The sequence below is a fragment of the Rhea americana genome, unplaced genomic scaffold (assembly GCF_003343005.1).
Source record: "Rhea americana isolate MKP2758 unplaced genomic scaffold, rheAme1 scaffold_11, whole genome shotgun sequence".
In the NCBI taxonomy this organism is placed as follows: Eukaryota; Metazoa; Chordata; class Aves; order Rheiformes; family Rheidae; genus Rhea; species Rhea americana.
In genome coordinates, this window is record NW_028185150.1 from 2523850 (window position 1) to 2546477 (window position 22628).

General features: G+C 35.9%; 1 protein-coding gene across 1 annotated transcript in view; it reads right to left on the minus strand.

Annotated features, from left to right (window-relative positions):
• The window catches only part of ERCC6L2 (ERCC excision repair 6 like 2), a 194516-nt gene that overhangs the window by 19372 nt on the left and 152516 nt on the right, over nucleotides 1–22628 (minus strand). The window contains exons 12-19 of the mRNA XM_085312189.1: nucleotides 16856–16927; nucleotides 15526–15671; nucleotides 10439–10534; nucleotides 9011–9110; nucleotides 5593–5745; nucleotides 4333–4413; nucleotides 1585–2779; nucleotides 1119–1273 (exon numbers count right to left, since the gene is read on the minus strand). Of these exons, the coding sequence (XP_085168315.1) occupies nucleotides 1119–1273; nucleotides 1585–2779; nucleotides 4333–4413; nucleotides 5593–5745; nucleotides 9011–9110; nucleotides 10439–10534; nucleotides 15526–15671; nucleotides 16856–16927 (1998 nt within the window). The remainder of the gene's footprint in view (nucleotides 1–1118; nucleotides 1274–1584; nucleotides 2780–4332; nucleotides 4414–5592; nucleotides 5746–9010; nucleotides 9111–10438; nucleotides 10535–15525; nucleotides 15672–16855; nucleotides 16928–22628) is intronic.

The window sequence follows — 22628 nt, forward strand, 5'->3', positions numbered from 1 at the left end:
TACAGTATTTTTGAGAATTTTTGACCTACTTGCCTGTTRAGAAGGAATATTCTAGTGCAAATATGTTAGAATTGAAAAACTCTTGCTTTTCACTGGTTGGCCTGATTTGATCTTACCACTGTAAAAATCTTTTGGCATTCTTGCTAATGSTCAATTAATTATAATTAATTAATTAATTAATTATAGTACAGCACCACCACTGGAAGAGTCCTTTTACATGCTATGGAAGCTCAATACTCCAGAATGGCTTGGTCTTACCCCGACAATTTCTGGAGTGATTGCTAGCGTACTTGTAAAAAAACATTCTCTGCACACTCTCCAATTATTTATTCTATGCTGTGGTTTAACTTAGAAATCAGCCAAGGAAACTACAGATGTTTATTATACGGCAAATAAAAACAAAGTATCTAAATAKCTAAACTAAATTAAAATCACTATTCAATAAGAACAAAAACCTGGAACCTGTTTGCATATTTATTTCAGACTTACAAGTATTCCAAAAAATAATTAAACAAGATGCATGACCAACAAAAAGCATAAAACGCACACACTGCTACAGATCAACACGCCCAATGAACTCTAGTTTTAATTTCAGGCATTAAGCATAGACTGTAATTTAATGCATTATAGGTACTGTATGTTACACACACACACACACACACACACACACACACACACACACACACACACACTGAAAAACAATTTATGTTTTACTTTCTAGGTAGAGATTCCATCATGGATGTACTCTAGCAGCTAGATTTTTGTTAATTAGATTGGGCATAAACTAGATTTTCAAGCCCCAAATCAGAAAAAACATGGCATAGAATTTGATTTTAAACACCCAAACTTTATCTGTACCATTTCTCTCACAAAAAAACCAAGATCCATCAACTTACAGAGGGTGTTCTGCTGCTCAATTCCCAACTCTTTTAGAGCTGACCAACGCAAAAAAACCCWGTAATTTATTAGACCTCCATCTGAAGTTCCTCCTTCTCCCATCTTCAGTGGCTTTAAATCATTCACAGGGGCCATTAACAGGAAAACAAGTTTGTTATGGTTTTTAAGATGAAAAATGAGGACAACAAGAGTGACAACACTTCCCAAACATTTCTCCTTACCTTGGCACTGCAGACTGCCACATTAGCAGGGAGCTGGGAAAACTGCTTCAACTCAAAGACATCTCGTACTGCCCACCGACTCAAACAATTCTCAGCCTTACTGGATCCAACCACATTCTGATTTGAGTGAATATAAGCCACTTCTTGAACACCATCTGATACATTAGGAGAAAAATAAAATCACAGATRTTGGTCATTCCAAAACTCTGGAGGTAGACAGCTAGAGTGAAGAAGCATGTTGTAATTTTAAAAAAGGTTTACTTGTAAGTTCTGTTAGGAATTCAAGACACAAGAGTAAAACTAGCAGGTAAAAAGAGATAGATATTGCTAAATAACTTACTGAAATATTGATTTAGATTGTGTAACAAGAAAATATACAAAAGGAAGAACTTAAACCTGCCAACAAATTAAACATAAGTTACTATTTTAGATGAAATGAAGGCAAAGAAATGAAATGACTACTTACCTAAATACTTGTCCATTGATCCCACTCTTTGATCTTGATTGTCAACTTCTGTTTTACTTATAGATGTTTTAGGTACAGAATAATTACCAGGCTTCATTCGTGTAACAGGGCTACCTTGAGTATGATGGGTTATTTTAGATAGAAAATGAACTTTGCCTCTCTTGCTTTTACACTTACAACTTTGCTTTTGGGCAAGAATTTTCTCAACTGGTAAGTTATCTTCTGAGGATGAAAATTCATCTATGTTCTGTGAACCACTTTTCCTTTCTCGTCTGTTGGGCTTCTTTGTTCGTAGCACAGTTTTGGAAAAGTTATCAAAGTCTTTGTTAAGGACATGTCTTTGTTTCAGTTTTGGAGATCCAGAAGTTCTTAACTTTCTCGATTCCAAATTATGGGGAATTTCAATATCATCAGACTCATCACTAATGTCGCTTGCCCCCTTGAAATCTCTTGTATCCTGAATGTTTTTCAAAGATATTATTTTGCTGAAAGCTGACACAGTACTACCAAATCCAGGCTGCTTATCAGATCCCTTAGATGTGAATTCATCTTTTTTTTTTGCTGACTCTTCACAATTTTCAGATGTTGACTTACCTATTTTAATATTTTTAGTCAGTATGGCTTCCTGTTGAGCTGGAACTTGGGTAGGAAAGATGACATCATCATTCTCTTCAGAACTGCTTTCTGTTTCCATGACCACATCACTCTGCTTTGAAATGCATTGCTCTTGATTCTCCCTGTCTCCTTCTTCTTCAGAGTTTGATAAAATAAGCCAATTTGAGGCTGCACCTACACTATGCGCCTCTTGTTTATCACTTCCATTTTGTGATTTAGCACTTTTTCCATGCTCCAAAATATGGTACTTGTGAAAACTATTACACTTGCTATTAACATTTGTTCTTATAGTCTGACCATCAGAATTTGAATGATGAGCGTTATTGTTACTATTACTTTCCCTGGTAGTATCAATTTCTCTCTGCAACAACTTCGAGAACCCACACTGCATTAAAGAAAGTTGTCCCTGTGTTACCATTGAAGTATCTGCAGTGTAAGGTTTCCTTCTGACATGTTTTTTCCTGGAAATTTCCAGGATATCATCATCACTAAAATCATCATAAAAATCAATTTCTTCTTTCTTTAATTGTGCCTTAATGCTTAGGGGATCTCCATCATCTCCACAGTCTGGTTGTGCACACTAAAATAGTAAAAGAAAAATAGTTTACCTCAAAGTTAGATACTGTAAACAAAGCAAGTTATTTAAAACATATAAAACATATGGAACATATCTAATTGTGAAACAGTATAAAAAAGCAGATTTTCACTGGGTTACTCAGTCCAAAAGTATACAAAATAGTGACACATTGCACAGATTAAAAAGTATACAAATCATAAGTAGAAATTATACGAAAATGTTTGAAAGAATAATAATGAAAATAGCATTAAAAAACTTCATTATGCACTTGAGGGAATGCAAGCTGCCCGCTGTAAGAACCTTCATTTGCCCAGGCTACATCCCTATTTTCTTGTTCACATTAATCCTATTGCAACTTCTCTTCTTTCTAAAGTTGTTTGAAGTGACTTCATGATTCAAACCTAAATACTGCATAGTGTATTGAAGAGAAAAGAATCTCAAAGCACAGTGGCCAATCTCCTTGTATATGGGAGCTAACTCTTTTAGTTTAAGACAGCTATGAGTACATAACATTCTGCTCTAAAATTAGTTGAGGCCTACTGTAATCAAACACAAATTACATCTAGGCAACTCTGCAACAGTTAGAAGCTACAGAATTCCAGAACACAGCACCAAAACCGTGTAATACTGAGACGAGAGCTATATCAAAATGAAAATGGAAAGACAGAAGGGTAAATACTAAAGTTTTGTCCATGCAGRAAAGTGTTACCAACTAAACTTATCAGTTAAAATCCTAGTATAATCTTGCTCAACAAGAAAGCATTTAACATAGGCTAAAAATTATTGTTTGTCATCATGCCCCTATACGAGATCATACTCATTTAAATCAATACTGACAATGACCCCAGAAATCCCCACAAAGACAACATGGGAAGAGCTGGTGGCTAATTTGCTATACAACTCAGAAGAATGTGATCATCTAATAACATCTTCACTCTCAGAGGCTGTGTTTTAGACCTAATTGTTCATTCCAAACCTATCTGAATGCAAAACTTTTAGATACATTATTTGCAAAAAAAAGCCAGGATGGAGCAGACCATTGATGTGGTAAGAATCCCTTCAACTTAATGGTCCTGCTCCTCCACAGAGATCCAAACTGAAAGAGTCAAAGTCTTTAAAAAGTGCCTTCAGTTCTCTGGAAATTTTATTTCTTTCCACAATTCCATAACTAGAACTACTCTCAACAACAGCAGGTGTTAGAGCCCCAACAGATTTGATCAGAATGCTGTCATACAAGCCACTTGTTAAGATACTATTCAGCAATATTTCAAAGTGAGCCACGTTGCTCTGTAACAACAACATGTCACTAATATCATCATCCAGAGTGATGACATCCAGGTATTGTGAACCTCAAAGAATACCATATTACCAGATGGTCAAAATATCACATTTTAAAAATACAGACAGCAYGATAAGTAGACAAAAAAAGACAGCAAGTGCTATCTAAGGTAAAAGTACTACTAGCCTAACAGTGTACTCCCCACATTAACCACTGTAGTAGCTGGAATAAGAGAAACTCTTAGGAACTACTGTGTGTGTCAAAGATACCTTCTCACCTTTCCTGAGCTGCATGCAGGAGTCTCTTCCTTTAGCCACGTAGTAGCTGTTGTAACACCTGCTTCTACTCGCCCTTCCCTCTAAGAGGAATCAAAAATGTTATGTAACAAAAACAACACCTATGTGTTCTCATACTTTATTAAAAAAGGCAAACCCCACAAAACTTGAGTTTTCCTTTCTAGGGGAGGAGTATAAGCTTCAAGATCAGAATTACCAAAGTCCAGACCAACAYTTACATTTTGGCATTGCTCTTTTGATCTAGCCTATAACCAGCAAGAAAGATGACATACTGCATAAAGTGGGAGGATCTTGTACATACACTGTTTTCATACTGGCAGACTTTTTGCCTGTAGTAGAATAACTACAGTGTTTACAGTACATGTCATGTTTTAATTTAAACCTCAGCAGAGTAGTTTTAAGCTGACTGCCACCAAAATATATTCTTACTTCCTCACATTACTCTTACTACTACSCTTGTAGCACATGACTCGGATCCCAGCTTTTCCGTAGCCTCCTCCTTGGATAGGCAAGATAACAAAATAAAAGGAGGGGAGGATGGAAAGAAACCTAGAATGAGGCAGCAATAAATTCTAAGATGCAAGTCATCTGCAACAAACATGTTGAGGGGAGAAAGGCATATATACTGCATATACTTAAACCCACTTTACACTACGCTCTATGGACCAAGGCCAACAATCTTCTTTTTAGAAACCAAGATGCATATTTTAAAATGTAAAAAGTCTTAGTTATCCACCTCAGCCCTGCGACATTTAAAAAATAAATATGGTATTACAAAATATATTTTATTGAATAGTTTTTCCTATCCTATCAAATACTWTATAAAGGTTACTATGATCATAAGAAATACTCTGTGAAAAGAACTCAGGCTTAAAAGACAATTAAAGCCAAAGATGAATAAAAGACATCTGTGAGCAAAGTTGAAAATATGTGAAAAACATCTCTAAAATCAGATATGAGATTTTATTAGAAAGAGAAATGCAYTAGCAAGCTCTTGCCAAATACAATCCAAATGTATTTTTGAGGTTTTTTTTAATGTAAGGAAATTTTTATGACTTACATTAGACRAAGAAATTAGCAGGCCTACTTCATTAAGGTTTTGCATAGACAGGTACYGCTAAGTTTCACCATTCTGTTTTACAAAGTGTCTCCATTCAAAATTATGACAAAATAAAAATATTTCATGAGGAAAGGAAAAAAATAAAACGAATACCCAAAAGTCAAAAGGAAAAACTTCACACCTCCAGGATGTCTTTGGTAAGACAGGACCCCTGAGTCCTAAGTTTGAAAAGGTTATGGATCCCAAAAAGTTCTCCTTGATGTTCCTTCGATCCTTGCACTGCTTCAAAATATCGCTTGGCATTTTCACTTCCAACCACCACACAGTGAAGTTGCTAAAACAGAACAACATAAGAGATTTCAGAAGTGTTTGCTCCAACAACATGTCAGAATTTCCTGGCATCCACATTATATACACAGCTTTAGTTGGAGCAGGCAGAAATTCCTAAGAGAGGATATTTTGTTTTAATTTCCCTGGTAGATGTTGTCATTATGGTATRATATGAACCTAGCTGGTTTGACTGAATAAAAGAAATTAAAGATATATTTCAAGTGTTCTACTTCATTGTTGTCTGACATCAGACACCTACTACATTCACTACTGGCATGCCTTGGTATCTTGACTATGTATCTATCTTCAATACTAATTTTTTTCTTAGTCCTCAATGTATTGTATGCTTACTTTGTAAGCACTAAATCAAATCATGACATTATTTCTACTACTCTCTGAATATTTTAATTATTGTGCACTCCTGCTAAGCGGGTTGAACAGAAGTGACTAAAAAAAGTCTTCCACATGGAAGAGAAAAAGACAAGTAAATAGTTTGTCAGACAGAATTCAAACACTCTTGAAGTCAGGCAGCTTTAGCTGCATTCCAATGACTGCAAATTTTCAGTACTTACATAATTGGTGTATCTGACTTGAGCAGGAAGAATGTTAAAGTTGTTTTTATGGATACCACACTTGTAATATTTTTTGCAACTATATCTAAGAAATTCGTAGTTCTAGAGGTCTGCTCATGATAATTAGCTAGCACTGAACAGGCACTTTATAAGATAGCAACAATTTCTTGAATTATGCAAGCCAGGYAAAAAGTTACATAGGCAAAATTTACTTCTTCCAAGTTATGCACAGTATTTACAAAACTACTCTTCAGAATATATAGTTAATTGGGGATTATATATTTTAGATTTCAATTTTATTTGATTTAGATTTTAAATTACATACAGTCGGGTCAGACAATTGACTACTGCTAATAAAAAAAAATGCACTGATTTTAAAACCAAACACATTCCTCAGTAAGAATACAATATAACATGACAAAATGTTTTTGCATAAATTGAACTCTTACACAGGGCATAGACAATTAGCTCTTTGAGAGTCCATTTATGTAGTTTAYTAAAACCCACACATTCACATGCGCTCTGAATTTTCAACAGCAGATGAAAAGACATTTTCTTCACAACTGACTGAGAAGTTCCTAATTGCGCCCAGCTCAAGTGTCAATAACAAGGAAAGCAATCCAAATGTAGACTAACAAATATAATCCCTGATTTACAATGATTCTGTTTTGTAGTATATTGCCTTTTTTCTACATCAACTTGAAAAGGAGGCTAAGAGCCTTTGAAAAAGAGCTTTGATACAAGACTTCTGGAAATCCAAGTAGACAGTATCATCCAGGTCATCTTTATCCACAAGATTACTAGCCTCAAAGACCTCAGTGAAGCATGGCTTCTCTCCTTTATGATTTTTAGTGAATAGAGCTGGTCCTGCTACTCTGCTTTTTCTTGTTTTGTTAGTCTTTCTGAAACCTTTTCTACGGATATATATATATATATACATATATATATATATGTATTTCTTTTTTCTTTTTTTGATTTTGATACTCAAAAGTATCTCCCACAAGGGCAGCTTTGGTATTAGAAGCTCTCTAAGCTTTTTCATGAATGTGGATATGAAAAATTTAGTTTTTTTGCAATGAACACTTTTAATTTTAAACCTTGCTTAAGTCATGCCCATAGAGACTCTCCAGCAGGAGTCCTGCAGCTGACATGTTCAAAAATAAATTATTAGCATTTACACTTTTAGTACACATTTCCTCAAAAATCTTTTTCGACTGTGTTTTTAAATTTGACTTGCCTCATTAGAATACAATTTCAACAATGTCTGAAAATTGCCCTATTACCTGAGAACATTTCATCTTTTCATCTACTCTTTTTAATTTCTTTTTAGCAAGCTTCTTCTTTTTATTTATTGATTTTGTTAAAATTAAGCAGAACTAAATTTTTGCAGCTTCAGCAACATACTGAATTCAAGCAAGCTACAGTCACTGCTACACTTCTGATCATATCATTTTGAAGCAAGTCATATACACCAGTGAGAGCAACTCAAGACTTGTTCCCACAGCTGTGGGTTTTCTAAGTTATCTGCCGTATGTAATCAGATATGGTATCCAAACATTTGGTCTCAGAATCTTATTATTATTTGACATTAACTTAAATCTTTATGAGGACAATAACAATCTCACTCTTAAGGCATTTCCCACTCATTCAGCCTTCAATTACCTTAAACATATGACAAAGCCTGTCATAATCACAAGAGGATGACTGTCACTGCAGACCCAGTACCATATTTTTCCTATTTATGGATGATAATTCAAAAGTTTTAGGTTAACTTGTCAATTTCATAAAGCTTTTTTTCCTCATGAAGTAGCAGCTGCCCATTGAGGTCACCTGCTCAGTCTTTCCAACACAATTTGTGCCTCAGAATAACTGTATCTCACCGATTTCCCTGCTGCCACCAAGTTTATATTATATGTCTACACTGTCCACACCTGAATTTATTAACAGTCCTTGCTGTGTTCCACCTTTATTGCTTAGACTTGCTACTTTTGTGTAGAAAAACATGTTCATATTTCACCTGGCCTCCTATTTGTCTGCAGCCTGTTCTTTGTTGTTGATGTTTGAGTTTGCTAATTTTTATTTCGTATCTCATAAAGAAACAGTTGCTAGATAATGTGTTCATCAAACTACACACTCTTCAGCACTTCTTTGCTTTTCCTAGGCTTCAGTTCAATCCATCAAACCAAGTAGCTAAATTCAGAGCTCATAGCAATTATTACAGGCTGAGGATTCCAGCTGGCAAATTCTTTTTAACAGTAGCAGCTAATCATTTCCCTGCCCTTTACATGGGAGGTTTTAAAAGATCAAAGGTAGCAAAGAGAAGCCTTTTGCTACAGCATCAGCAAAACTTTTGCTCTCTTTTCAACCTTTCAAAGGAAAAGCTGCCTGAATCAGGCTGCCAAAGTACTACCTACTTCTAGCAGGTATTATTTTATAATTCTCTAAATAAAATAGATTTCTCCTCAGAATAAGCTRATGAATGTATGCTACCTAATTAACATGTCAGAAGTAACGGAAGCATTCAAAATACAAATATTGTTCTGTCTTGTTCTTTGACAATTGCTAAATTATATAATATAATTTAATAAAATAACAACATAAATCATAAAACCAAGGTAAACTAAATTTTGTGATAGGCTAGCTTAGCTTTCAAACTGCTGCAAGTAGTTACTGATTTAAATAGCTTGTGAAMTTTACCTGTTTATAAACTTGTCGTAAGTACATCATCTCCTCCACAGTTCCCAAGGATATCAATCTAAACACTTTAACATCTTTGCATTGACCAATCCTATAGGCTCTGCAAATACAATGCCATATTGAAAACCATATTCTTTATTAGTAAAAATACACAGAGTTCTTAGAGGCTGTAAAAAATTTGCAATTCAACAAAACAGAAATATTTTAAATCATTTATAAGTAATTTCTTTCTCTTTTTTTTCACTTTTCGAAGTTTTCTCAGCATTCCATTCCTTTTTTTCTATCCTAAATTTTGTATTTTTCTTCCCAGCCGTATGCAGCTGAAAAAGCTTTCATCTCTTGATATTGCAAGGCCTGTCTCTCATCTCTCAAGAAAACACATCTCCCATTATTTTTGTTTGTTTGTTTTCCTGCCCATCTACATCTGGTCTTGCACAAGACATTCTCCTATTTGCATTGTATCTGAGTTAGCTCATAGATTACTTGGGGTAGCCTATGCCTTCCTAACTTTATAAAGCATTGTGCAAGTTATAACATCATAAAAATAGGTAATRAAAAGGAATTAAACTATTTAAATTAGTAGCACTAAAACTTCTAATAGATTATGTTCAGAAAATTCAAAGGCTGAACAGGATACAAAAATGTCATCTCACAAAGATTCTACAAGGACAGTCCTTTTCAAAAATATTCATTTCTGAAAAAACTTATTTTAGTAGGATAGACACGCATAAACACCTCTTGGAAATCAGAAAGACGCTTAAAATTGCATTGCATAATTGAATGGGACAACCAAAACAAGTTTGCTTTTGCTCACTAAAATATATCAGACAACTGAATTTTGAAAAGCTTCCACGATCCTTTTATTTAACTATCCAAAAGTCTGTCCTTACAGATGAAACAATAAGGTCAGAATGCCTCAAAAGAAATATTCAGATTCCTGGAAATACTTCAGTGGCATAATATGAGATTTTGGAAGTGAGTGCTGAAAAAAGACTAATCTCAATGAGGGTGAGGTTGAAAAGAATGTAGATRCTTTTCTTTAGGGATTCTGGAATTCGAAACATTGTCACTGACCCTAGTTAGAGTAATGTAGTTTGCCCTGACAAACACACGAAAATGCCATCTGGCTATACATACACACTTGTTCTAGAAATCATGAAAAGGTATAGTAGTTATGGTATTTTTGTGACTCTATTATAATAGCACCACAAAAATAAAATAGAAAAAAAATAATAAAATTCAGAGTTAAAAAGGAGAATATCAACTCTAAAAATAATTTAGCAGGACATTTCTTACTGTTTTATAGACAAATCAGATTATGTTTTAAAATATTCTCTCCCCTGAATAAAAAGTTAATTGAAGAATTAATTTACAGGATCAAAACAAAAGAACACAACGTGAACCAAGTTCTGCATTTTGAGAATGTACCTGTCAATAGCTTGAAGATCATTTGCTGGGTTCCATGTTGGATCAAACAGTATAACAACATTGGCACCAACGAAATTGAGACCTAGTCCACCAGCCCTAAATAAAAATAAATAGAAAAAGAATTATCCAACAGCACAATAAAAGTATAATTTTCTTCAGTGTATTAGGTTACAATACATGCTAATATATTGCTCCCCAACCATAATAAAACAGCACAACAGAAAAATTGAAACAGTGGGCAACAACTTTGTGTAAATCGTTAATTAATTGTTATTCATTAATAACCACGAAACGCCCACATAACCACTGCTGTGAAATGCAATCTTCTCACCTACGGGGGCCAAAATAACTCAGCTAGAAGAGCATTAGACTAAAGATCTAAAGGTCCCTGGTTCAAGCCCAGGCTTCAGCAAGGTGGGAGGAGGTCCGGGGGGGTCCTAGCTGCTGTAACCTCAACAGCAAGAAAACTTCTAAGAATTGTACAAAACAGTTTAGTCAGAACAGCTGCTATCATCTGATTTTACTAGAAGTACTATCTGCTACTTCATGCCCAYAGTAGACATAGGACCACAGGGGCTAACTCCCTCAGGGAGTATAGTGAAATTCAAAACTATTTGAAACCAGTTGACATTATAAAAGTATGAATATGACACCATCAGGAAAACCATAGCTAAGTAAAGTGAGAYTTAAAATCTGCATTAAATTTTATTTCTTCTAATCCCAGTATATAGTTCTGACAATAATGCTATGTAGCTTGCACTATTTAAGGCTTGTGGAGTGCTTTCAGATAAAGCCTGCAAGCCAGCAAGGAATTTAAGCGTATGCCTAACTTGAGGTAACTGACTAATGCTCTGGCTGAATCCAGCAAAACTGCTCAGTTACTTAGAATATGGCATGTGCGTAACTGACTCGTCTGATAGGAACCAAAGTGAAGAAAACATCACTTGTTAACAAGTTGAAAAATAAGCAAATACCGAAATTTTTTTTTCGATTGGCTCAGTCAACATTCCTCCAAAAAACATAAAAGTTTCTATACAAGCAAATGCAAAATACTGTCATTTAACTATTAAAACAATTCTTTACATTGTTATAGTTAGTTTCAAACATGGAATTTTCTCAATGAAGTACTGCAAAATTGAAGTAGTCAATTAAATTTAATTTACCAAACACCTGTTTTGAACAGATTACTTTGTATTCTCTTAAGCTTTTTTAAAGCAGTGGSAAAGGTAAAGTTTACAAGGAAGTGAATGAACAGGTGCAGACACTAAAAGCTTACAGGGCCCCACCACCTTTTGGTTTTCATGGAGTCCTTGTTAATATGAATACACTTGTAGCCTTTTCCTTCCAGGTGTACTGTGGTGTTGGGTTAGTTAAATCTGGAAACAGAGAGGATGTGGGAACCTGCCAATATTAACGAATGTTTCTGGAGGATGAGTGTTCTCAGAAGCTTAAAGTATTGGATAAAAATCTTTGTATTTCTTCAGGAAAAAAAATACTGTATTTTGGAATTTTTGTGTATTTCTTATTAGTTTGGGCAGAATTCAGCCTCTCTTCTTACCAAATGAACCCTGTAGTAAGACTAAAACATAAGTTAACATGTTTTTCCAACTGATTTCTCATTAAAAAAATGCAATATTTGGAYGTGAAATATAAAACTCAGTGCAAAACGTCAGTGCAAGTAACACAGGCTAACTATGAGAACTAACTGAAGATGTTACATAGCTTTGTAAAGATTTTTCAGTATTTTTAGGCATGCCACAAAAATTCACATACTCCAGAACAGAAAAACAATGCCCCTATATCCTTCTTGGACRGAAAGAATGCAGTTTGTGTGTAGTTAGTTTGTAAAGAATATCATCCATTTTAAATATCACTTTAGCCAAGAGCTTAAGCCAAGTTATTGCAAGATGGTCCTTACAAGTTACCGTACTATGGTTGAAATAAAGAGCTCTCTGTTAAAGGTCTCATAACATTTCTGTTACAACCGTCTTCCAGAAATCATGTTACTTAAGACTGCACAGTGTGATAAATAAATGATTTGTTTTTATATCCTGTCACTGACAGATTACTATCACAGTGTTCAGAAGTTACAAAACAGCATGACATTAGAAAAAGCTTCCATGAAAATTGTGACCATGTAATTCTATTTACTGAGGTGAGCCTTTTATTTATTTATTTCATTTTTATTTTTAATTATTAAACTCTCTATTTAATGAGATCTTTTGGCTGAGACTTCTTTGAATGAGACTGTGTGCATTAAAAATTATTGGCAATATAGCTGTACAGAATCCAAGTTAAATTAAGCATGGCAGACATTCAAAGTAATGGACAGCAGCCCTGGAGAATGTTGCAGGTAGAATGGAAGTGCATACTGTAACCATCCATGATAAAAGCTACCTGCAAACTTCTTCCAACCTTATCTCTATCATCTAAGCACCTTAGCACCTTGCTGATTTTTTTTTTTTTTAAAAAAAGGAAACCAACAAGAAGAAATGGGTTTAGATTAATTCCTTCAGAAAAACTGTAAGTGAAAGACTAGTCTGGAAAACCTGGTGAATAGCGATTTAGCTTCAGTGGTGTGAATGTTAGCTACTCTTACATCTTCCAGAACCTTACGATGGACTAGGACTGCCCAGACTCAGCGTCACATGCAGCTCCCCCTGCATCGAAGGAATTGCAAGCTCTAACAGTCCCCTGTCTTGTTAGCAACTTCAGTAGCTATTTCAGTGTTTAGTCTTTGTAAGCATGACAAAAAAAAAAAAAATAAAATAAAAAAGACATAAACCTTAGAAGTTCCAAGAGGACTATACATATTTCTTGCATACAACTAGACTGAAATTCTGAAATTCATGATCTAAAGCTACTGGTCTGATGGAATTAATAAGCTCTGCAGAAACCAACAATATTTTCTGTCAACATCCAGAGTTTTGCAAACACTACAGATATCTATACAACTGTGATCAATATTAGCATTAAATACAAGATCTGAGGTCAAACTACAGAGATATAATTTCACAGTWATTTTTAAAAGCTTTATTGTTTAAATCCCACTTCTCACAAACAGATCAACCAATTAAAACCAGGATTTCCAAAATGTTTGTCTGTGGGCTATGCATAAGCCATTCCAAGCAGAAAGGGTATATTTTGCCGGTACTAAAAATGGACTACACCACAGGAACCTTGTAAGTTTAACAGTCATTACCACTGTCTGCATTACAATGCAGTAATTTATAGATTGATGCCACTTGTTTAAAGTTTTATGTTAATTGTGCACATGGAATAAAATGGCAGGCTCACAACCACTATGCTGGGAATTTAACCTTTGCAGAACGCATTTTGCAGCCAAAAGAATGTGCAAATGTTTTCAGTGAAAAATCAACATTTGCCTCTTTGAGTAACGGGAGCTTTCAGAACACATACAAGTTGACTGCATAGAACAGTCAGCCAAAAACTTTGCAGGAAAGTACAGAGGAGTATGACCCAATTCTGTCAAGTTACTGTGCATTAAGAAATAAAGAAGATACTATAAAGTCTTAGTGTCCGAAATGTGAGTAGGACAAAACCAGAATCTTTGTRAAGAACTGCAATAGATCACTTTCTGATTTCCAAAGGATTACACAATTAAAGTTGGTTCTATGACTGTACATCAAGGAAGCAGAAACACCCCTATTTGTTAACTGTGATGTATGTAGTGTGTGACACTAAGAACTGCACCTTCTGCTTCTCTTAGTAAACAAACGTTATGTTGACTGTGTTTGGTCGTTTCTTCCATTTCCTCAATAAGATGAGAAACACTAAGAATCAAGGCTCTGCTTTCAAGCACCATCGACAGGCAGGTAAAGCTCGCCAACCTCTGCCTTCACAAGCTCATATAAAAGGGAGGAGAAAATTCATCTTTGTTTAACTGAACTTCATTTTATTTCTAATGTAAATTAATAAAAAAAGAATTGAAAAGGTTACGGTTATGAAAGGAAAGCAGACTGATAAAAGCACCAACTATCAAGTTTTTTCTAATGCTACAGATGCAGAAATTCTGTGCTATTTTCATGGAAAAAGAATTGCTTAGCCTGGAGAAGGTCTTAGTGACACTCAGGGCCAGATACTAAAATTCAATGAGATTACAAGCAATAAAGCAAGCACAGACAACCAGCACCACAAATCTTTTCATAACCCTGCCCACATACACCAGAGAGCATCTGAAGACTGTTTCTGATGTTTACCCATTTGCAACGATGTTTAARATGATGGCTGACTGCTAATTAAAAGGAGTTAGTGTGGACAGGTATCTCACCCTACCRAACTCTGATGTGCATGTTTTTTGTAAAGGAAGAGGAAGTGACAGTATAGACAAGAGCAGCCCTGGTTGCATGTTTCACTGAGTTTCCCTCTGGACAGAACGATTTAACTTCTCTCTGTTTCCTTTCTACTTTTGCATGGTTACAAGCTTCATTTAAGCTGAAACAGAAGTAACCAGAACGAAAATCCAAGAATTGTCAGTATATTTTCATTACTTATAATTGAACATATGGCGCTATTCCAGCATAATTCACTAYTGATAAGTAGATCTGATGAAGTACATTTTTAGCAGTGTACAGAAACCRTCTTAGACTGAACTATTTTAAACACATTAATTAACTTGGTTAATAAACTACAAAACATCAAGAGAGAATTCTTCAGTTCAATGCAGCATTTTGTATTCACACCCACTTACTAGTTCTGCTAGAACTGTACAAGAAATAGAGCCTGTCTCTAGTAAAGTAAGCTTTCTGTGAATCAGTACATTATGTCAGTAATTGTTTTCTCACTCCTACAGCAACCAGAATTTTAAAATCAGGAATCAGAAAACTCACTTGCTTCAGATCTGAGATCCTCAAAAGCAGGGGAGAAGGGAAGAAGGGAATTTTCCAGGTATTTTAAGAAGCCTCAACCCACAGCAGTTCATCTGTTTACCAGCAGACAAAGGAAAAATGCCCTTTCTCAAAAAAKTAATTCCTCACAAGGTAATCAAGTAAAATGTAGAGTAACTTATTTTATAAATGCTAGAAAGGCAGCACAAAAGAAAAAGACCAGAAGTTAAATTTTCTTACATCGTTGATACAAGGCATATGTTAATTTCTTGAGTGCTGTTGAACTCTCTTACAATTCTGATCCTATCTTCTGATTTTGTATTCCCATCAAGTCTTCGGTAATCTAGCCCAGATGCCATACAGTACTGTTCCAATACATCGAGCAACTGAGGGGGGGGAAAAAGAATTAAGTACTTTTTAGTATCTTTTTTTAATTAAACATAGCCATAGAGGCCATGTTCTTTCTAACAGACCAAGCACCAAAAATGAGGACAAATTTTCTCCATTTTGCTATCAACACCTTTGATTCACCTTTCTCTACATCAGCCTAAGGTGATTAATTTTGGTCTGCAGCAGCCTTGCTCTCTCTTCTAACCTTGGCTGCCTGTCCCAGGTCTGAGTGATTCAACTCAATAAGCTGGCTGGCAATTTAAACATTTTCCTGCCATCTTAGCAAGTTAAAATGGCTTGAAGTATGGTAAATGATCTCCAGAGCCAGATCAGAGAAAGAAGCTGGTATGCCCAGCCAGATTTCAGAGTGAGGGAGTGAAAGATATTACAGCAACTAGAAGACAGACTGTTTTTAAAGATCATGAATCACAGTCCAAACATTTTACTAACCTTTATCTATATGTTTCTGCTTAACCATCAAGCATTTTGCTACCGTATCTCAGTACTAAATTTGTAATCTTCCTTAAAGTCACAAAAAAAAAATTAAGATTTGAACTGTCATTCACACTAATCTTTAATACTTCTTTAGTACTATCATGGTAAATATTTAAATAAACTTGTATTATAGCTTACACCATTTCAGAAAACATTCCATAGTAAGGAAATCAGGGAGCACATCCATGAAAATGAAGTGCACACACATCTCTAACTCCAGTTAAACACTTAACTTCAAACCAAGTTCAAACAACTGCTGTAATCAAATCTCTGAAATTAAGTTCAAGCACTGCTGATGGTCAAAAACCAGTAAAACAGAGGGAATTCAAATGCTTCATAGTGCTAACCCAAATACCGTATGATACTTCACTGGTATTTTGCATTGACACTGTTCTAACCCATTATGCACAGGTGATTTCAGCATGAGCTGTATGCACTTATAGAAACACAACAATTAAAAAAGTTCTAAGGAATAAAGCAGAGCATTATATTTTACTATCATCATTGTCCTCACATAACATAAGGTTTCCATATAGTTCTGCAGTGCTGCGCACTGTTCTTCTTAACAATATTTCCCAAAGCACGCGGAGAAAGGAAGTGTGGTTGACAGTTGCTCATGTCCTCAGCACTTTACATTTCAGAACTTACTGCTGCAGTTAACTGATACAAATCATACGGACCTCACCTTTGTGGAAAAGGAGAAAAGAAGTACTTTATCCTTGTTTTTTCTGAAGTGATTCAAAAGCTGCTGAAGGACCTGGAAATGAATCACAGATAAAAAGGTCATCTCACACACGATTACTTGTGTTTTCAACCTTTTAGCAGACCACTCTGCTAATTGTTTGCAAAGCTAAATACTGGAATAACAAAAACACTTTGTTAGCAACATAATACGCCAAAAGTAACAGAGATGCTGGATCTATTCATTTTTCATTGAGCTCCACTGTGATGTCATTTTGAAAAGGTAATCATATTACAGAAGGCAAGTTCAGAAGTTACTTGTGTTAATGAACATTTTGGTCTAGAAGTCTGCAACAAAGTATTACCTACGTGCTAGGTCAGGTTTTGATTCTTTAACAAACTCAYAGTTCCTCTGAAAACAGGAAGGTCTATTTAAGTTTGCTGTACTACATCTGAGTTCAGAACTTCTTGGAACTCGTCTTCTTAAAATAATCAGTGAGATGTATGCCCCTCCTGCTCCCACTCTCTTCTGTTGCTCTGTTTACAGTAGGCCTCAGCTTCCCAGACTCTGTGCAGACCTTGAAATGCCAATAATCTGCCCACACACAATGTTCTTCTAGTGGGGAAGCAAATAATCCAGAGCCTCATGTATAATAGTGATACTGTTATTTTCAAAAGAAGCATGTCCACATCTGGCAATGCAGCTCCAGAGTACCATGCAGAAGCAATACACAAAAGGGAAAAGAAGAATTTCTGTATCATGTATGTAGCTTTCTCCCACTGGGCAATAAATATTTAAAAAATATATTTATTCAGTGATAAATAATATTAATCAATACAGATTTCACTAAAACCTATCTTGGACAACCAAATAATGTGGAATGTTTAATTAATTTTACAGTTCTGGGTAATATCTTGAATATAAAATAGTAATTCTACATCACTCATATCTCCTTTCATATATACTGGTCAGTCACTTACAAGTAAAAAAAAGGCACAAACAAGGTAATTTTGGCTTATTTCATTACAACAATATATAGAACAGGGTCAACTGTACGAGTAAAAAAAAAACATTAGGTAATTTAACCAGAGTTAAATGCCTAACATTTGCATTTTGTTAGACAAATCAAGAAGAAAAGGGGTAAAAGAAACAGCAGCATGCTTTTAAAGCAGGAGGAATGTGGCTACTGTGTTGTTGTTGTTATTATTAGAATAATAAGTACAGGTCAAATAATTAATGCCCTACAGGAGAATGGAAACAAATCCACCCAGTTTGTCTAAACAAAATGGATCAATGTCATGCCTGTTCTAGGATTTTAGGTATTCTAGAGTATAAAAAAGAGCTCTGACAAGCAGGGAAAATTAATGAATAGCTTTATACTGAAGAGAAATAAACAGTACGCTTGCACACCAGAGTACCATTCTGAAAGTAGTTATTTCAAAAAATCCTTCATCATACTTGAGGAAAAATAATGTGATGTTTGGTATAGGCTACATGGATTTAAATGCCTCCCATGTTATACATTATAATGATTCGTTTGTCTGTGACAAAAAATTACTTCTTCATCTGAGAACACCTTATCTGTATACAGCCACCCATTCTAGCCTACAAAGTTTAAGGTTTCAAAACTATGCCTGCCTGGGTTAGGGTCTTATCCACTGGTGGAATTTATTATTTGCAAGGTACTCCCATAGACTTGTGCTTTCCTACTGAAATAASAATGTCAGGCAAAATAAATAATTCAATCCAATACAGTTATTCTCAAGGGATTTCCATTAATTAAAAAGAGTGCTCCAAAACTCCCTGAATAAGTTTCTGTGACAATATTGTAATGGCAGTTTAAAAATACATATATTATTTTAAAAGCCCAGACATTTAATAGTCGTCTTAGCCTGAATTTTAACAAAACTGTAGAAATAATCCGACAAGGCAGTTACAAAGGTTACTGCAGATTTTAAACTATTTTCTGTACTTCACTTACCTCACTTCTTTTGAAATAAGTCCATGATACTTCTGTGTGGTCAAATTGCAATCTGCAGTCTTTGTGTTTCAAAAGTAATGGAGTCATCTACTGTTATAATTCACTTCATTTACTCTTGCACTCCTCTACTTCATGATGGAAAAATACTAGTCTCCCACATTGCAGCACACTCCTGTTACTTCAGTTCTCATATAATCAACTATTTCAAGTTAAAACCTAGCCATGAAATTCATGTTGCAATAGAATGTATAAGCAAAGCCTTCTGAAAAGTGTGCTTTGCAGTATGACTGAAAATAAGGGGATAATTCCAGAAAAAAACAGCTTAAGCTAAGATCACCTTATTCTATAGTACCCACCTCCCTCTACAATGAAGACATTAATTAGAGCCATAGTTGTATGAGCAATGCTTATATAGGCACATTTGGATTATAGGGATTGTCTTCCCTAGGTCCTTCTTGTAATCTTAAATTCTGAATCATTCCCAGGATGGCTTGCTGTAAATTCTACATCTTGTAGGCAGTTGTAGGTGAGTGCAGCCAAGACACCTGCACAATACAGGACACAAATGCCCTTATTTCAAGCCTTCACACCTACACATAAGCAATTCCAGCCTTACTGTTGGCTCTAGGAACATCCCACAGTACAAAAAACAGAGTGTGTTTCCCCATCCATTTTATCTGTGCTTAGTCAGAGAACAGAAGGTATTTTGGCAGATACACTACTTTCGCATCTCTGCAAAACAACTACAACTGCTTAGCTAATCAGCTTTGCTAATAAATCCCTCCTTATTTTTCCTTTCTTTCTCTCTCTGGAATAAACTAAACTAATGCCACAAACTTTTCCTTTGCAAATATGCTTATCTACAAAAGAAGTATCTATGCCAAATTTTCTGGATACTTCATACTAAATTTTAATCAAATGAACCAAATAATATCTGTTTGCTTAAATTTTCACAAGAAAGTTATAGTACCATTTCAATTAATATCTAAAATACCCGTAACATATAGAATAAAAAATTTCAATTATTAAAGTGGAACAAGGTTATTAAAAACATCTCACCATAATTTGTTATTTCCCAGGATGTAAACAAAGAATATAAAGTAGCTTTCAAGTTCTAATATGTGATGACTCTGTGCACTTTTTCATAGTAAGAGGTGAAAAATCCTCCAGATCTCAGAGTATAAAAAACAAAACCATCAAAACAACTTCTTCAAAAAAAATAAGAACAGAAAGCAGAAGTTAGTCAATTTTCTTTCAGAAGATAAGCTTCCAATGCAATCTGCATCAGTATTAAGAAAAACAAACAAAATACCACTACCAYAACAGATTGTGAAACAATTTTTGGTATTATAATTATCCTGAAGTAAAATTTAATGGACTCAAGAACAACTTTTCTTTTTTTCAATGATGACTACCTGGACAATTGTGTAAAACAATGTTCTTGTTTTTTAAAATCTAAAATAAACACTGATAAGTCTCTTCTGTAATTAACAAAAAAACTTTGAGATTATATATTCGGCTACAGAAGGCTCCCAATATGTGCCCAACTTCAGATAAATGAAATTAATCACCTCTAGCTTTCAGTACAACGATAGGATGTTAAAAATCCAGCCATCTTAAACTATACAGTCCCTGTAAATCTAGTATTAGACACCACACTCTTCCTTTAAAGCACAAAGATATCACTATACACTTCAGGATATTACGTCTGTGCTAAGACCTATTTCCTGAATTGACAGAAAACTCAAGTTCCCTTTAACAGAGAAGGCAGATCTACTTCCATCAATACAAGCCATTTGTTCACTCCTTACACAAATTTTAAAAATTTGAGGGACTGAAATAGATGGTAGATTTCTACAGTAAGGCATCAGATATACAAACCCAGAGGTCACTAACAGTGGAAAGACACACTATAGATCTACTAGGCTGTCGCCAACATAGCCCTGCCTGTATTTTATACAATGTATTTTTATAGATGGGATTTTATAGTTCTCCAGGGCTCAGTACTGGGTCCCATCCTCTTCAACTTRTCCATCAATGACCCGGATGAGGGGACACAGTGCCTCCTCAGCAAGTTTGCCGATGTACAAAGCCGGGAGGAGTGGCTGATACACGACAGGGCTATGCTGCCATTCAGAGAGACCTGGGCAGGCTGGAGAGTTGGGCAGAGAGGAACCTCCTGAGGTTCAACAAGGGCAAGTGCAGAGTCCTGCACCTAGGGAGAAATAACTCCATGCAGCAGTACAAGCTGGGGGCTGACCTGCTGGAAAGCGACTCTGCAGAGAAGGACCTGGGAGTGCTCGTGGACAACAAGCTGACCATGAGCCAGCAATGTGCCCTTGTGGCCATGAAGGTCAATGGTATCCTGGGCTGAATCAGGAAGAGYGCTGCCAGCAGGTCAAGGCAGGTGATCCTGTCCCACTACTCAGCCCTGGTTAAGGTCACATCTCGAGCACTGTGTCCAGTTCTGGGCTCCCCACTACAACAGAGACATGGAGCTACTGGAAAGAGTCCAGCATAGGGCTACGAGGATGATCAGAGGGCTGGAGCACCTCCCCTATGAGGAATRGCTGCAAGAGCTGGGCCTCTTCAGCCTGGGGAAGAGAAGACTGAGGGGTGATCTTGTCAAGGTGTACAAGTACCTGAAGGGAGGGTGTCAAGGGCATGGGGACAAACTGTTTTCAGTCATTCCATGTGACAGAGCAAGAGGCAATGGACACAATCTGAAGCACAGGAAGTGCCACCTGAACGTGAGGGGGAATTTCTTCACTGTGAGAGTGACAGAGCACTGGATCAGGTTGCCCAGAGAGGTTGTGGAGTCTCCTTCTCTGGAGATCTTCAAGGCCCGCCTGGATGTAACCCTGTCCAACACGCTCTAGGTGACCCTGCTGAGCAGGGAGGTTGGACTAGATGATCTCCAGAGGTCCCTTCCAGCCTTACTGATTCTATGATTCTTATTTTAAGGGAAATTGCCATAGTAAAGCTCATCTCAGGAACATCCCATTATCCGTTCAGGGGTTTTTTTTGCAATTACCTACAGTCTGTACAGAAAAATACCTTGAAATACATGAACATTGATGATAAAAGATCAAAAATCAAAGAAAAAGCACAATATATCATGTGAGGAAAGTCTCTAATGAGACAGAATGAAGATGAGTATCGCTGACTCACTAATAATCAAAAAAAAAMCAGATGAATCATCTTGTAAGTAGCTAACTACTTTGAGTCACTTACTCTCATCTGGCTATACCTATGTTTGAGTATTATTTCCTAAATATAAATTGAACTGTCATTTATACAGTGATAGCTCAGATGTTTTTCTAATCAGTGTCAAAACTAAACATCCAACTTGCCGGACCCTCACAAATATCAAGCCACTGGCACAAGTCCAGTATACTTAAGAAGGTCATACAAGCTCATCAAGAAGCTCATAAAAGTGAGCTCTTTTATGCTCACTTATGTGCCTACTCTGGCACTGCAACAGTAAAACCCACTTCCTTATCACTCAAGGCCGCTCTGTATTAAYATGGGAAAAGCCTCACTGCTACTGATCAAGGTTACATGGAGTCCACATAGCCACAGCCAGGTGCACCCCTGGAGGAAGCTGTAGCCCATCCCATCTAAGAAGCAACTCAGTCCCACCGACACCTTTTGGGACTGCTTCTCACTGGCTGGCAGCTTTGGAAGCTGCAGGCTTTTAGAGCATTTGGTGCTGACACCATTATCTAAACTCAGGTGATTCTGAACTGTTCACTACAGTGTCAAAAAACATGTAACAAAAGTGTCATAAGGTAC